The 17,675-nt window shown below is 40.1% G+C and overlaps 2 protein-coding genes across 4 annotated transcripts in view; one reads left to right on the top strand and one right to left on the bottom strand.

Moving 5' to 3' along the window:
• ADPRM (ADP-ribose/CDP-alcohol diphosphatase, manganese dependent) overlaps positions 1-17,675 on the bottom strand; it is a 390,622-nt gene that overhangs the window by 359,378 nt on the left and 13,569 nt on the right. The gene's annotated exons all lie outside the window — the stretch shown is intronic.
• TMEM220 (transmembrane protein 220) lies at positions 1,710-17,261 on the top strand. 2 transcript variants are annotated; one of them, XM_059997162.1, is made up of 6 exons: positions 1,710-2,090; positions 2,785-2,814; positions 6,317-6,377; positions 8,267-8,390; positions 9,706-9,765; positions 16,202-17,261. In XM_059997162.1, exons 1-6 carry the CDS (start codon positions 1,725-1,727, stop codon positions 16,335-16,337), a joined length of 777 nt encoding a protein of 258 aa, XP_059853145.1. In that variant the 5' UTR covers positions 1,710-1,724; the 3' UTR covers positions 16,338-17,261. The 2 variants fall into 2 exon arrangements, with proteins under 2 accessions (XP_059853145.1, XP_059853146.1); XM_059997163.1 differs by lacking the exon at positions 2,785-2,814.

The raw sequence follows: 17,675 nt of genomic DNA, 5'->3' as shown, positions 1-17,675 counted from the left end.
CCTGCCTTCCTTCCCTCTGAGCTCTGCTTCCTCTACCTGAGCTCACCCTCCGAAAAAGCCTTCTCCTGGCAGCTCCAGCTTACATGCTACCAGTTCAACACCCTCAGCAAAAAGAAAGCTTCTCTTTAATGGTCCAGCTAGGGTTACCGGATTTAGCAAATCTTTAGGACACACTTATACTGAAAAATTATTCCTTGTTGATCTGAAGTTCAAATGTAACTAGGCTTCCTGTATTTTATCTGGCAACCCTCCCTCCAGCACAGGACTGAATCTGGGCAACCTGCATCACATATCATCCCAGACCCAATCGCTGTGGTCAGGAGGATGGGCTACGCCAACCGGCAGGCCACGGTCACCTGCCCATCTCTGGAAAGGCGCCAGCACGCCAGCCCTCCTGGTATACATGCCCTGACAGTGGGAGCTGGGTCCTTCCCCAGTAACTGGGATGCTGATCCTATAAGAAGGGGAATGAACCCTGCGCCAGCAAAAACAACACCTGTCCACACAGTGACCATGAATGCCCCAGACAACACTGAAAAATATAAACTGCAGGGGAGTTGCACAGCACACAAGTTTACAAAGCATTTTCACACCATTCTCTCCTTGCCACCCACACCTCCGTTTGGTTGGCAATGATCACTTCCTGTATTACTTTGCTAGGACTGCCATAACAAAGTACCACAGACTGGGGGACTGAAGCAACAAACACCTGTTTTCTGACCATAATTCTGGAGGATGGGAGGGCAAGATCAGGGCGTCAGCAGGGTTGGTGTCTCCTGAGGCCTCTCTCCTTGGCTTGCAGACGGTGGTCTTCTCGCTGTGTCCTCACGTGGTCTTTCCTCTGTATACGTCTGTGTGTAAATCTCTTCTCGGACACCAGTCATATTGGATAAGGGCCCACCCACATGACCCCATTTTAACTTAATTATCTCTTTAAAGACCCCATTTCCAAACTATCCCGGAGAGCGTACAGCAAGTCCCTTTCATGGTCCCTGCACCAAGCACGGGGCCAGGCATCCGGCAGACAACGTTCTTGAAATAAGCATTATTTGAAAGGAATGAAACAGAGAAAGAAAAAAAAAATTCCTAAAGAGTTTTAGGAGATTTAGCGAAAAGGAGTGGAGCACAGGAGAACAGGCTCATGATTTGAAATGATAAAGACTCTTTAGAACAGCAAAAATGATGAGGCCTATGGATGTGTAAATGAGCCCCGGGAAGAAGTAATCAGAAGGGTAAATTACAAAACAGAAAAAGACCATAAAACAAGTGAGGAGAGAAAAGTGAATATTTCAAGTGTCTTTGGTTCATAAGAAATTCATGAGCAACGCGTGTGGAGAATTTGTTGGTTTTGGTGGTGAGAAAGAATTGTAAATATGTATAATATGTAAATACCTCTGATAATAAAAGCCCATGAAGATAAACTAGGCTGTCTTAAGAAAAGCTGTGAGCTGTATGAGATGCTAATGTAACTGTCGTCACTCTAAGAGATTACCATAATGCTTACAGGGCTTTGAAAGTTTCTGAGCTTTGGAAAGAAATGCATAAACACTTACCAGAAAGCGCGTACGCATACACACGCATACACACACACACACGCCTCTATTTTTCTCTTTCCTTCTTTCCTCCCTCCTTCCCTCCCCTTTAATTTCCTCTGATGTTTTTTAAATGTGAAGAAGGCAGCTTTAGTGAAAACTGGCATTGGAGTTGCACCTTTTTGGGTTCAAATGCGACTTCCTGCCCCCAAGGACGAGCTGTGCGACGCTGAACCAGCCTCCCCGGCGCTCCGTCACTCACTCTCCGAGTCTGAGAAATGGGCAGATACCTACGCCTCTCTACGTTTGACGAGGAGCGAATGCGGGCCCACAGGAAGGCCCGACCGGCGCCCCTCCCACCCGGGCGCGCGCCGGCCAGTGGCCCCGGGACCGGACGACCGAGGGCCTTCCGGGGATCGGGCCGGGCGGAAGGAGGGGCCGCGGCGTGGACCGCGCCGCCCGACAATGGCGCCTGCGGCCGGGCGCGGGGCGCCGGGTCTGTGGCGCGCCTGCAACTGGCTCATGGGCGCCTTCTTCGCGCTGGCGGCCTTCGTGCAGGTCAGCGCCCCGGGCCGGGCGGCGGGCGGCGGGACCCCGGGCTCCGAGCTCCGCCCCAGGCCCCGTGCGGTGTAGGCCGAGCGGCCGGCGGGGTCGCAGGAGCCGGCCCTGTACGGGGAGGGCTGGAGCCAGGGTTGGTGATCCCGGAACCCGCACTCTGGCTCCAGCTGAGACAGGTGTGATCATATGGTCGCGTTTGCTCACATGCTGGAAGGAACTGGTTCGGCGCGTGTCCCTTTGCAGGGACCTGAGCAGAAGCGGCCCTGGCACCTTTCTAAAAACGCAGCCTGGGGGCGAGGCTGAACTCACGGCCTAGGAGAGGAAGCAGAGCAAAAACCCTTTGCAGCTAATTATCCTTCCAAGCCTGCTTTGGGGCCCCTTTGTGATAGCTTTCCTCATTCCTTGAGACTGGAGGGCGCTTAAGACACCCATTCTGGGCTTGGCTCGCCCTTTGTGGACCCCCTGTGCCCTTCTTTACAAATAGGTAGGTGTGGCTGTGTGTTCAAACCAGGTGCTGGGTTCAGCCAGAAGCCCCTTCCCCGTCACCATCGGCTACACGCTATGTCATACTCCTCCTTGTATCCTCGGTCCCTACTGCAGCGTTTAGAAAATGACTGAACTGAATAAAGAGCAGACCAAATGCTGGAATGGAACATGACAGCATGTCGCTAATGCTGACGTTTTGGCATTCCAGGTAAATGATCCAGATGCAGAAGTGTGGATGGTGAGTAGGAGCTGCCTTCCCACACCTGAAAGAATTGTGGGGCTGCGTGAAACACGCAGGTTTATCTATTTGCCCTCCTCCCTGCTTCGTCTACTTAAAAACTTAGAAATCAAATCCTTAGTAAGTGCTTTTTCCTAAAATATTAGGAGAAGGATCAGATTGAGTAGTCAGAATTGTCCAGATATAGAGGTGCCTTTCAGCAGTATTCCCTTTGAATAAAATGGGCCAACTGAGGACACTTTTCTGAAGACACAGAACAGACCTCTCAAGGTTAAGTGAACCAATCCTCATGAATTTCTATCCAGAAACTCCAACAAACATTTGACGAGAAAATGGCAGGCTTGAGTTATGTGGTTCTGCTAATTCAGTGAGTTACATTCATAAAAAGTAATTAAAGCCCATAAAACCTACAGTATACATTGAACCAATGCTCTGATTGAATCATTTAGAGGAGGGGGAGTTCATTCCACACATTTTTGGAAATATCTAAATTTCGGTTCTTTCAATACAGATATACAATACTGTACAATATCACTGATGAGATGATTTTAGGCTTTGGAATAATGTTGACTGTGTATAGAGTAACAACAAGTGAAAGCATTTGGAATTATATATAATGTAATATATATTATATATATATGGTTATAAATATAACCACATTCTGATATTCTTACTCTCCAGATTCACATGCCCCTGACTCTTCCTCAGCACTATGATCCATGTCCTTAGTTCCAAATGCTATTTCTCCTGCAGTTCCAAATATCCAGCTTAATGCCGAAGTTCCAAACGACTGCTACATCTGTCCACCTGTACGTTACAGTGGCTCCTCAGATACAAACAAGGTCCTACCCAGCATCTTTCCCTCCAATGCCCACTCTTCCTTCTGACTCACCATTTCTGTTATCAGCAGTCATTCTGAGCCATCCTTGCTCAAAACCTCAGCCATCTCTAACATCTCTGTTTCTTACCACTGTCTTTGAGATCCCCTCAGAAAACAAAGAACAAAGCAATTCAACAAAAAACAATGTAGGTCTAATTGCTTATCTGTACGGTATCGGCACATTTTACCCTTCACCTCATGCTTGGATGATGTAATATGAATAATAATAAACACCAGGCCCCCAAAGACATCCTCCCTCACCCCCAGTTTAGCCCTCCATTCCTCCCACACGGACCCTTGTGGGTCCTTCCTAACTCTTCGAGCTGCCTCTAATATCTTCCATTCCTATAATACTCCCCATATATTGCTTCCTGCTTCAAAAACTTTTGTCATTTCCCAAAATGTCTAAGTTGAAACTCCCAACTTGGCATTCCAGGCCCACCACAATACGGCCCTAACCCACCTTCCCAACTTGGTCTGGGAAGCCCAGTCCACTTCTTGCCTTGCCCTGAGAATTCCTGTATGTCAGACTCTACTCAAGCTTCCAGGTCTATCTCAAATGCTATCTCACCTGCAAAATCTCTCTGCCTCTTTCCCATAAGTTCCAACCATCCTTCCTTTGAACCTTTACTGTACCACTAACTCATTCTGCTTTGCATTAGAGTTGGCTCTGTATATGCCAGCTCCCAGGGGTCAGAGGCCAGTTCCCTCTTCTTGCTGGTCCTTAGGGAACCTAGCATAGAACCTTTCTATGGCAGTTCTTCCCATACTGATTCTTGAGTGAATAAAACAATAAAGGCACAGATGAATCAATTATATGTTACCGGGCATTGGGGGCTGTACTGTACCTGACTGATTTCCATGTTCCCTACCACATCTTGCTTATGGAGGATACTTGTATCAGGATGCATACAAGAGCAAATAATAGAAAATCTGACTAGCATCAGGTTATAAAAATACAGACCATCTCACAAGAAGTCTAGAGGCAGGTGCTTAATGGTCAACAGTGTCATCAAGGACCTGGGCTTTCTGTCTTGCTTCTCTGCCAGTCCTCAATGGGTGGGTGATAAATCCTCTCATATTTACAGAATGGCTGCTGCAGCTCCAAACATCTCATGCCCAGACAAGAGCATCCCAAGTAGGAAGAAACAAGGCAGGAGGCAAAACCAGTTTTCCTCCTGTGCTTTTCTCCCTTTCATCAGGGAGGAAATGTTTCCCAAGAAGCCCCTAACATGGCTTATGGTCTGGGATCCATTCTGCTTGGTGAGCACTCATACATAAGTGCTCAGACCCCTTAATCTATTAATCACAGATATCTGATACATTTGAATGCACATTTAAAAATCTCTGCCAAACATTTCTTATGGAGAGCACAATTAAATACTGCATGATGTGTATGTGTTTAACTTCTGTCTGTCTCGATGTCTCTGTTTCTCTCTCCCTCAGTAGCTAAGTCATGTAGTTCTTCACTAGGGGGAAACTAACCCCTTACTGCTCTAAAAGTGGCCCTTGGAACAACAGCCCCAGTATCCCCTGGGTGCTTGTTAGAAAAGCAGAATCTAGGGCCCTACCCCAGACCTCTGGGATCAGATCTGCATTTTAGTAAGATCTTCAGGTAATTCATATGCACACTAAAGTTTGGTCTAACCCTCGGCAGTGTGACTGTCCTTGCAAATGCTGATACTGGCTGATATTCTAGTCATCATTTGGGATGGAGTAGGAAGGATGAACATGGTCTGTAATCCAGATGCTTTCTCTCCCCAGGGTCAAGACAGACATGTTTTCATAGTGACAGCAAATCACTTAAAATGTTCAGCTCTGACAACTTCCTTATAAACTAAAGGTTTCTAACTAAGCATCACAGTTGATGTTAAGCAGCTACATCTCTGGGGAGGCCCCACGCTTCTTATAAACCTACCACCCCCTACTTGCCCTCTGCCCACACCACACAATAGGTTTTTCCAGAATCTGCCTGCTTGCCGTGAACGAGGCTTGAAAATAGGGCCTCTTCGGGGCCAGCCTTCCCAACTCCAAAGCAACTTACAACAGTTTCCAAAATGAAGGGCCTGATCTTATTGGGCACATCTGATCTGTACACTGTCATAACCTTTATGTGGTCTCACTCGCAGAGATGGACTATGGGGCTGGATGGTCCATGGAGCTAGACCCAGCAGGGCCATGTGGCTAATTATGGCTGCCCCTGCCCTGCTTTTCTAAGAGCATTTTTTGAAAAGTAGGGAAAGGCCATTTAGGCATGGATGTTGCTTGCGAGAGATTAGGAGGTCACTGTGTCTTGAGACCAAAACTCTGCTCAATGCTAGAGCTTGAAGATGGAGAAGTCTTTCCTGGAATAGCCTACAGTCTAGGAGGAAGGCAGATAGAATTACAGCCTGACACGGTAAATGCCATAAGGCAGAGGTCACCACTTCCTCAGCTGCTACTGAAAGCTAGAGGTAAGTCACGGAGTGTGGTGGCCACTGCTGTCATCTTTCTTTACTCCCTACACATCTCTGAACACCTCCTATACTGGGCATCCTTCTTTCTTTTTTTTTTTTCTTTTTTTTTTTTCTCTTTTTGGGCATCCTTCTTAACCCATATAATTTCCTCTTTTTCTGCTAACAGGTTGTGTATACAGTTCCTGCCGGTCTGACCCTGCTTGTTGGACTTAACCCTCTTGTCACAGGTATGAACCTTGGATTCTGAATGGAGATACAGCAAATCTGATTTCCTTTCAATGACGACAGTCTATCTGCCAACGCCCAGGAGAAAACTGGAGCTCTCCACGTCTCTCTTCTCCCTTCTGATCATAAGAGGAGGCGAATGCCAATCTAGATCGTCCTCACCCATCTTCAGGAAAACTTGATAAGGCCGTGCCATACTAAGACAGTCTTTATCAATTTGGAACCCAGGATCTCATACTGATGCGGTACAGCAGTTATGCCGTTTAGCCCCTGAGAGAGAAGGGCTTCAGTCACCGCGTTGACTTCTTAAGCCACCAAGCTAATGGAAGATGGGCAACAATCAAACTGCTAACCTTGTCTCCATACTTAGTGGTGCATCATTGTCTATTATGCATTTACTCTATACAGTTCTTCTCCCAGTACCACTCCCATTAGTCACTTTCTGATTTTGAATTCATTTAACGCCTATGGATCTGAACTGCTACTTTTGTAGAGAAACTGTCTATAATGTCTATAACAAATCTTTAGATTTTTCACTGATACATGTTGCTCTCTCTAATCTCCTTACGTACCATCACAGTAACTCCAGCAATTTCTTGCACACTTTTATATATGTTTCCTCCATCTAGGCTGTAAGCCCCTTGAAAGGATCATGTCTAACCCATCTTTGCCCAAGTCTAGCTTAAACATGGCCAGGAATATGGCAGGTACCTAATGTTTGTTGAGCCAGTGAATGGCTCTAACACAGAGGCTTTATCATATGTTTGTTTTGTAACCTGCTCCTTGGATTCCTTACATGTATATCCCAGGTGAGTATACATATAAAAAATTCACTTAAAATAGCGGTTTGTATTGCCCACAGGCCACCTACCTCAGTTAGGGGCAAAATGTAGCTGCTTCACCTTTTATGGCCCTAAAAACTCAGTAAACCTTAGTTAGACAGTTTCATTCTATGAAACAGTGTCTTAGAGCAGAAAAAAATTTTTTTTTACATTGTTTACTAACATTCTCTTATTAATGGGGAATGTTAGTCTGGCAGGTTATTTGTCACTTTCTTTAAATCAGCTTCTACTAGTGGGGCTTGAAAATTCTCAGGGCCTTAGAATAAAGACTAATGATTCCCACCTGGGTGGGGAAAACTCCCATCCCCCAGATGCTCGGGCTCCTTGTACAAGGCCCCTAGATCTCTGTTTACATCTTCAAGGTGTATCAGTTAGGACTCCATTAGTTGCAAGCAAGGAACAAACAACTCAAATGGCCTATAAGATGAAGGGAGATGTACTGGGATCCTTTACTGAAAAGGCTGGGATGGTGCTGGCTTCAGGCACTGGTGGCAGCTCAGAACTTAAATTTGTCTGCAGTCTTAGTTCCACATCTACTGCACTTCAGCCCTGGGCTCCACATGGTAGCCCTGCCACACAAAGGTCACAGCTTCACCATGCTGGGTCCAACAGAATCTAGAAGCCACTTCCCTGATAGCTCCACAAAAGCTCAGAATGGAGTTGTTGGCCCTGATTCGTTATCTGTTCATCCTGAGACAAATCACTGTCACTGAGGGGATGGAATACATTGATTGACCTCACTAAGGTCCAGTTGTCTGGGACACATAGACCAGGAGTGTGGGAAGGGTGGATCCCCAGAAAAAATAAGGGTCGTCATCATAGGAAGGGGAGATGCTGGACAATCAAAATAATAAATGTCCACTTAAGTTTATAAATACTGTTTTAACCTCTGTTTTAACCTTTTGATTTGAGGGCAAGTTGAAACAAAAAAACGCCAGCCTTTTCTGAATGCTTTACTTGAAGGCAGATTATGGCAAAACAATACAAAGAGACCATTTTTCTCTGGGACGTGATTCCACGATTAACAGCACCAGGATATCTGTTTTTAGGTAACTTTATTTGGAAGAGTGTCTCTGCAATACACATATTCTTCTGTATCGTGTGGGCTGTTGGCTTGGCGTACAACCTCTTGCTTCATACAAAACAGAACATCTTGCATGAGGAAGAAGGCAGGTGAGCAGTGATTTTTTGCTCTTTGGAAGGGGTGGGGAAGAACTGAGAAATCTGTTCCTTTATGACACCTTATCTGTGCATGACGATGATTTAATTCCCCCAACACCATAAGGAGCAGGGAAGATATTATCTCCTTTATAAGCTGAAGAAACTGAGGAAATGATAGAGCCAGCATTCAAAGCCAGCACTGCCTACCAAACCTGTGATCACTGCTACACGTTGCATTATATTATCGTCGGGCAGTTGGACCCTGACCCCCTTGTAACGAGCAAGGATCACGTACAGTAACATTCAGTCCAGTCTAATGAGGTGAAAACTCCATCAGCCTTTGGATTCAGTCCTGGTTCAAGCCAGAATCTCATTTACACGTGTGATCAGCCCCATCAGAGGTCAGCCTCTGCCAGCCTTGCCCTTATATATCTCATGTCCTCTCCTCCTTTTGTCACCACCATTGGCTCTTGTTTTATCACCTCCTCCTTTGCTTCCTCCCACCCTTGACTCCCTGGTCTCACGAATAGCCCCCCTCCTTTCCTTTCTATCCCACTGGTAACGTCTGCCAACACCAAAATTGAGAGACCTGTAGCTTAAGTCCCACTGGTGAGGTGCTGCTACATTATAGGCCCTTATCTTTGGAAAACTACATCAGGTTGGGTCAGTTGATGGGAATGTGGACCAAATGGTTTCAATCACCTCCACCAACCTGAAGCCCATGAGGCACAGTGAAATCCAAGTGGGGGCTTCTGGTGGTATTTGGCCAAATACTATTATTTTCTACGCTATGTAAAAGATACAACCTTTTAACACATATTTCTAGAAGCATATACCCACCCCAAAATCATTAGACTCACACTACAAGTCATTCCACTCCACTAAGACGTGACCCAGTCTCCTGCAATCTGTGCTTAAATTACTGATTTGAGCTCAACCTGCCTAACAGTGACCCCTCTAACACAATGTGAAAAGAGTGCCTGATCAAATCTGGGATTGTCTTCTTGGTTGTGGTATTCCTCCCCGTGACATGAAGTAAGTGATTTATATATGTTTTTGTTTGTTTTTTGTTGTTGTTTCTCTGTTCACCTATAAATTGGGGAACAGTCATGAAGTTCTTATCTGCCTCATAAGATGAAATTTATTTTCATATAGGGCTTTAAAAGGTCTGAAAAAAGTAATTTATGAGTCATGGTTAGACGTGAAAATATTTTGTACATGCTATATATCTTGGAGGAAGTCATCAGACAGTCAGCAGAATCAAGTGTCAGGGAGAAAATGACACTTCGCAGCCACTTCAAAATATGAAATCTATGCTATTTTATAGGGAGCTCTTTGGTCTGGTGATTATCACAGCATGGCTGAGCCTGTGCCACAGCTCATCAAAGTAAGTTTTCAACTCAACTGTTAAAATCAGATGCGTTTAAGGTTGGTCAGATCAAGTAGGTAAGTGAGAATATTGACACAACTGGAAACAGGAATCTTTTGAGAGAAATCTTTCCTTTTCGCAAGGGAAGCTAACAAGAGTTGGTTCAGTGTTTCATGATCATTCATACTTTTATGAATACCACAGTTTCCTGTGTCATCACAGGTAGTTGCCAGTCTATTCTCCAGAGAGAAGGAAAGTGATCTGAAAAGGATCCTTGGATATTTAGGAAAAAGTGAATAGCAAACAAAATATAAAACTGTGGGTACATGTAAGTGAATATTAACTTTATAAAACAATAATAGAAAAAAAAATACATGACAACCGTAGCATATAAGCTGGAAGGGTATAAATGGGGCTAAAGTGCTCTAAGGTCCTTGAATTATCTGGGAAGGGTAAAAGTATCAATTTATATTAGATTTTGATAAGTCAAGGATTCATGTGGTAATCCTTAGGGTAACCACTGAAAGAAAAGGAGTACAGAAGGCAGGAAAGGAGAAGAGAAAAAGAACAGATGGGGAAAATAAGAAGCAGATGTTAAGACAGAGAATTAAACTCAAATATATGAGAAACTACATTAAATGTAATTGTTCCAAATATTCCAATAAAGATTTTCAAAATGGATAAAAGATTAAAAACTAAACACTGCTTACAAAAGAGAACACAAATATACAGAAACACTGAAAGTCAAAAGATAGAAAAAACATACTATACAAGCACCAATAAAACGGAAGCCAGTATAGATAGTTTAATTTTAAAAAGTAGATTTTAAGGTCAGCATTAGAAAAAAGGAGGACTTTTTGGCAATTAAAAAAAATTCTGCTTTAATTTTTTATTTTGAAATATTCAAACACATTCAAAAGCAGAGACTAATATAATGAATCAGATGTACTCATCACCCAGCTCCAACAACTATCATTATATATCCAATCTTGTATCATCTATCACTGTCCTAATTATTCTGAAATAAATCTCAAACAACATGTTGTTTTATGTTTTATATATTTCAGTATGTATCTCTAAAAGATAAGCACTTAAAAAATAACCACTCCACCATCATCACACACAAAAAGTAAAACAGTAATTCCTCAGTATTATGAGTTTTCCAGCCAATGTTTATATTTTCACAATTGTATTATGAATGCTTGTTCCTCTGTGCTTCATGTTTCCTATAAATTGGTGGTAAGATCTAGAAACTTGGCCAGATTCTGGTCGTCTTCTTCTTCTCCTCCTTCTCCTTCTTCTTCTTCTTACCATCATCATCACTAAGCAAGACCACTTCATGGGTGGTGTTATGTACTTCCATCATAATGTGCATAACACCTAGCTGTTTCTCTTTAATGTTAATATAAAATCTTTGATGATCACTGCCTAAATCCACTAATTCATTTGAGTTGCAAAATGGTCATAATCTAAGTATACCAGTCCTTGATTATTATCTGGAAAACTTCCACTTATCAATTCTTGGACTACTCAGACACAGATCATAAGAGGAAAAGGAGTTGACTCTCTTAATTCACCAGTTTTCAGAATAATGAGTTTTTCTTGCCTGGGCACCTTCCAAAAGTGACCAATAGTTTTGTTTATTTAATAATACCATTATAAAGTCATGGATTTCAAGATATTTGATGTTTCTCAGTCCATGGCAGTTGCTGAAACTGTCTCATCTTTGACCAGGGGCACTTATGCAGGTTGGCACCAGAACTCTGTTTGACACGACCCTAGTAAACGTTGATTGCTTCCTTGCTTTCTGGTATGACAAAATGTTCCAAGCTAAGATTATACATTTTATGCCCCAGACCTGGAATCAACCATTTTTCCAAAAAGCCCTCATTACTTTCAGTAGGTAATAATGGTATTTAGAGGTCACATTCTGGGCACAAATGGTGCTCACTGCTACTGGGTTGAGTTGGGTTCTTTTAGTGGGCAGAACTAGGAAAATTCACGTTATGTGTGCATAGGTATGTATATATATGTATGTGTGTCATAAATATATATATATATACACATATGTATATGTGTGTGTATTACATATATAAAGAGATATATATATATTTTTTTTACGTATATAGTTAAAGATAAAATCCCTTATGAGTTCATATCGATCCTAGAATTCAAATTCAGGAACACAAGTTTTCATCTGACCTTATCAGCAATCTTAAATCTGTATTTACTTTTAATCATGTCAAAAAATCTCTAGTCTCAGTGACCTCAACATAACTCATCTGACTCATCCCACAATACAAACACAATCTCAGAATAACAATATAATTACTGAAAATAGGTATTTTGTGTTGCTGTTTCTAGGGAACATCTCTCTAAGGGATGTACATTCAAATTACTTGGAATAGTAACTGTGTGCTAATCCCACCAAGTGAATAGACAGTTAAGTTCATTTATTTCATTTTACTTTCAATTTCTAGGGATACTTTATTAAAAATATATTAATTTTGTTTTATAATTATATAAAACATCTACGTGGTTCCAAAGTCAAATCTACAAGACAGAGTACCTTCAAAGAACTCTAACTTCTCTATCTCCCAACCCTATGTCCTCCCTTTCTCTATAGGTGAAACTTTTTTCAACTTTATGGTTCATCCTTCCATGGTTTCTATTTTTTTTTTGCGGTACACGGGCCTCTCACTGTTGTGGCCTCTCCCGTTGCGGAGCACAGGCTCTGGACGCACAGGCTCAGAGGCCATGGCTCACGGGCCCAGCCGCTCCGCGGCATGCAGGATCCTCCCGGACCGGGGCACGAACCCGCGTCCCCTGCATCGGCAGGCGGACTCTCAACCACTGCACCACCAGGGAAGCCCCCTTCCATGGTTTCTTAATGGAGCAAATACGTACATTCATTGGTATTCCTGCTTGTCTTAGCTAAGTGGTAGCATATTATACACAACTGTATTCTTGATTTCCCCTTACTACATCCTGGAGATCACCCTGTGGTATATAAAGACTTTCCTTATTCTGCTGATAGGTCCACAGTATATTCATCCAGTCCTCTACTGTTCAGGTTGTATCCAATCTTTTGTGATTCAAAATAGTGCCAACAAAGTGTATTGTCAAATTTTTGAATTTTTACTAATTGGATAGTTGAGAAATGGGTAGTTTTCATTTGTATTTCTCTTATTAGGAGCAAAGGTAAGCATATTTTCATATGATTAAGAGCCATTTGCATTTTTTTTTCTATAAATATTGGTTCATCTCTGAGAGTATAGGTTTAACCAATTTCTAAGGTTGTTGGTCTTCTCTACTTTTAGAAGCTCTTTACATACTAGGGCTATTAACCCTCTGTCTGTGATATAATCTGAAAAATTTATTTTGCAGTTTCTTATTGTCCTTTTACTTTGCTTATGCAAAGTACACTTTGCCATGAAAAAAAAAATTTTTTTTAATGTGACCAAATTTATCGGTCCATTCCCTTATTGCTTCTGGATCTGGAGTCATAGTTAGGTAAACTTTCCTTCCTCTCAGGTTGTAAGTAACTTACCTAAGTTTTCTTCTAATACATGTATGGTTTCATTTTTACATTTAAATCTTTGACCGATTTAGAGTTTATCCTAGTGTAACAGCAAAAAGAACGGATCCAATATTATCTTTTTCCTTTTTGGCTCTCTGCTGATCTCAACACCACTTATTAAAAAGCATACATAACTAATAACATAGCCTCAAAATAGATAAAATAAAAATGGACAGAACGAAAAAGAAAAACTAAAAAATTGACAATCATTTTGGGAGACTTTAATACACTTCTTTCAGTTACTAACAGAACAAGAAGATTTAAAAAATCAATAAAGATATAGAAAATTTGAGCTACACAATAAGAAACTTGACCTAAAGGACATATATAGAATACCAGCACCAAGAATGGCAGAATCCACTTTTTTTTTTCAAGTAAACGTTGAATATTTGCAAAAAGACTTTATGTTGAGCCATGAAATAAGTTCCAACAAATTTCAAAGAACTGAAATCTTATAGAGTACGTTCTTTGACCACAGTGCAACTAAGCTAGAAATCATTAACAAAAATAATAATCAGACAACCACTGTATGTTTGGAAATTAGGAAATGTATTTCCAAATAACATTTGGAACACATCACAATGAAAATTAGAAAATATTTTGAACTGAATGATAAGGAGACGACTACATATTAAAATTTGTGGGATGTGGGTAAAACGCATGCTTAGCATTATATACATATATTAAATATGTATATTTAATATACATATACATATATTATAGCATTAAATACATATATTAAAACAAAACAAAACAAAACAAAAACTAGGCAGGCTGAAAGTCAATGAGGTAAGCTTCGAAGAAGTTAGGAACTCTCCAGTTCAAGAAGTTAGTAAAAGAACAGTAAATTAAGCCCAAAAAAACAAGAAAATAAATATAAAAGCAGAAACCAATGAAAGGAAAAAATCAGCATTAAAAAATAAAGGAGTAAGAGGGACAAATATTCATTCTCTGAAATGATTAATAACACTGATGAACCCTGGCAAGGCTAAAAAGGGAAAAATAATTAAAGTGAGAGCAAGGAAAGGATGGCACAAAAATAACTAATCTCGGATGAAAAAGACAAAGATATTTACCCATGTAACAGACACTGCAAAAATCATAAGAGGATATTATGAACAACTTTTTCCCAATAAATTTGAAAATGTAGATGAAATGGACAAATTCCTTGAAAGATACAATTTACCAGAACTGACACAAGAAGAAATACTCAGAACGGTCTCATAACTATTAAAGAAATTGAGGGTATAATATAAACTTTTCTTAAAAGAAAACCCTAGACCAAATGGCATAACTGCAGAATTCTACCTAACATTTAAGGAAGGAATAATGCCAACCTTCAACAGACTCTTCCAGAGAACAGAAAAAGAAATATTTTCCAGTTTATTTTATGAGGGCAGAAAAATCTGGACACCAAAAGTTGACAAGAACATTACCCACCCCCCAACCAAAAAAAACGAAAGAAAAAGGAAGTTACACAGCAATCTCACTCATGACCACAGATGGAAAAACCCTAAACAAAATATTAGCAAAAAATAAAAAACATTAGCAAATCAAGTCCTGCAATTCATGACCCAGCCACCAAGTTGTGTTTATTCTAGGAATACAGTTAGTTTAACATTTGGAAACCAACCAGTGTTTTTCACTACATTAACAGAATGAAAGAAGAAAATAAACTATCTTCTCAGCCTATACAAAAAGAGCATTTGATAAAATTCAACATCCATTCATGATAAAAGCTCATAAAAATTGATTTAAAAAGGAACTTACCCTGTTAAAGGGTATCTATACCACAGCATGATACTTAATGGTGAGCAGCTGAAAACTTTTCCTCTGAGATCAGGAATGAGAAGTAGCCACTGTTGCCACTAGTTCTACTCAACACTGTTCTATCTCTTGTCCTAGCCAGTACAGTAAGGCGAGAAAAAGAAATAAAAGCCCCCAAGGATTGGAAAGGCAAAATTAAATTTTCCTTATTCACAGATGACAAAATCACATATGTAGAAAATTTCTAAACATCTAAAAAGTTATTCAAATAAGTGAGTTTAGCATGATGGCTGGATACTAGGTCAATATACTAAAATCAACTATTCTTATCAGCAAGTAACAGAAAATGATAAAAACAAAAAGTTATCATTTATAGCATCAAAAAATCAACTCCCCAGGAATAAATCTAGCAGAGATGTGCAAAATCTCTGCATACAAAACTATAAAACATTATGGGAGAAATTAAAGACCTCAATATTAAAATAAAGAACACCTAAATAATTATCCTATGGCAGTATAAGATAAACCCATACTGGAAAAATAAATGAATGAAACAACAGAATCTAGAAACAGATCATATATATATATATATATGTATGTATGTATGTATGTATATGGCCTTTACTTAGGACAATGGTGGCACTCCAGGGTAGCAAAGGAAGGCAATCTTTTCAATAAATAGTGCTGGAGCAATTGAATATCCATATGGAAAAAAGTGAAACAACCCCTACACCTTAAAACTTTCACAAAAATCAGTTCTAGGTGGATTATAGATCTAATGTGAAAAGCAAAACAATAAAACTTTTAGAGAAGATAATCTAGTATCCTTAAGACCTTGGGGAAGAAAAGTTTTCTTAAACAGGACACAAAAATCATTATGTAAAGATCCATTTTAACATTGCTTTATCAGTGACCTTCAACTGAGGTCACTGAAATGCAGAATTATAAATGCAGAAATAAGAATTATATTTCAATTTAAAAAATTAAAAAGACCGTACAAAAATGTAATGATGTGTTTTAGTAAAATCAATCTTCATATTCGTTACCAAAGCAATTCATAATTTTTATTGGATTGTTATTTATAATAATTTTTGTGTGTCTTTATAGGAATCCAGTTGGTGGAAGAATTCAGTTGGCTATTGCTATCATAGTTGCTCTTTTCCCATTTATCTCATGGGTCTATGTATATATAAACAAGGAGATGCGGTCCTCCTGGCCAACTCACTGCAAGACAGTAATTTAAATGAAGAATCCTGTTCTTAAAATGAGAGTTTACAATTTTTTGTAAACATGATTGTAACATGCCAGTTTCCTAGGAATTTATTTCAGGTAATTTAATACTAGAGATGATTTTTTTACAAAATCCTAAGTTAGGCTGCCTACAACACAGGACTGGAAGGGACTAGTAAGAGAAGGAGTCTGACATTCTGTTGTGTCACAGTGTAGTGGAAAAGGCAAAACACAAAAGTTCAGAAATATGAATTCTAACTCAGCTACGTTACTATCCATGTGACTTGGGCAAATGTGTAAACCTCCCATGGATAATTCTTTATCTATAAAATAGGGTTACTACCAGACCTCCTACTTATTTATATAGTTGCAAGGTTTATAACCGAGATAATATGAGAGCATTCAAAATATAAAGAGCTGACAAAGGGCTGCACCTGATAACATAGAGGGAAGCAGGGTTTGGATAATGATAGAAAGAGTTCAGGAGAGGGCTGTACCCCTGAACTAACCTCAGTATACTGAACTGGTACAGTGCTGTGAATTAAATGAGGACTCCAGATGAACCAAGTGAACAAGCATGTCTTGGAAAGAAAGTTAGCTAGAATAAAGGAATGTGGGACCAAAAAGAAGGAGAGAGAGAATATTAATTACATTTTAAATGAAAAATAAGACCAAAATCTAGACACATATTTTTAATGTCAAAAGTAGCCCTGTAGAGAAGACCATTTCAGAGCTGTGCAGTCTGGTGGCCACTAGCTGCATGTTGTATTGAGCGCTTGAAATGTACACTGAAGAAGTTTGAATTTTTTCATTTTTATTTAAAAACATCAATTCAGTTATGAGAAAACTTATAAGTGTGTTTGGAACACTTGTTTTAAGTATGTTTGGAACAACTTGGATATGTGAATCTACTGCTTCAGCTGCAAATTTTATGTCTAAATACGGACCAAGTATTTCCAATGAAAATTTAGTGTCCAAATGGATGGATTATAAGTATAAAATATACACTAGATTTTACAGACTTAGTATAAAAAAGAATGTAAAATATTTTTATATTGATTACATGTTAAAATAATATGTTAGATGTATTGGGGTAAATAAAATACATAATTAAAATTAATTTTATCTATTTCTATTTACTTTTTCAAATGTGACTGCTAAAATATTTCAAATTACTTATGTGGCTCACATTATATTCTGTCGGTCGGTGCTGTCTTAGAGCATCTGGACGGCAACTCTTTTACATATGCTAGCATCAAACTCCAGAGTGGAGACAGTTTCATGAGGTTTAGGAAATATTTGACTCAAAAAGTATTAGTAGAGTGAAAATGAGTCTGGTAGTTTGCCTATT

Source organism: Delphinus delphis, chromosome 19 (assembly GCF_949987515.2).
Source record: "Delphinus delphis chromosome 19, mDelDel1.2, whole genome shotgun sequence".
NCBI lineage: Eukaryota > Metazoa > Chordata > Mammalia > Artiodactyla > Delphinidae > Delphinus > Delphinus delphis.
The sequence above is the reverse complement of the archived record's forward strand: the minus strand, read 5'-3'. Positions and strand labels throughout refer to the sequence as shown.

What these genes read in the sequence shown, in the direction of transcription:
- TMEM220 (XM_059997162.1), top strand. Translation starts at nt 1,725, where the DNA reads ATGCGACTTCCTGCCCCCAAGGACGAGCTGTGCGACGCTGAACCAGCC. An exon ending in CGCTGGCGGCCTTCGTGCAG is followed by an intron (nt 2,091 to 2,784) that starts GTCAGCGCCCCG and finishes TTGGCATTCCAG; the next exon opens with GTAAATGATCCAGATGCAGA. An exon ending in CTGTGCCACAGCTCATCAAA is followed by an intron (nt 9,766 to 16,201) that starts GTAAGTTTTCAA and finishes GTGTCTTTATAG; the next exon opens with GAATCCAGTTGGTGGAAGAA.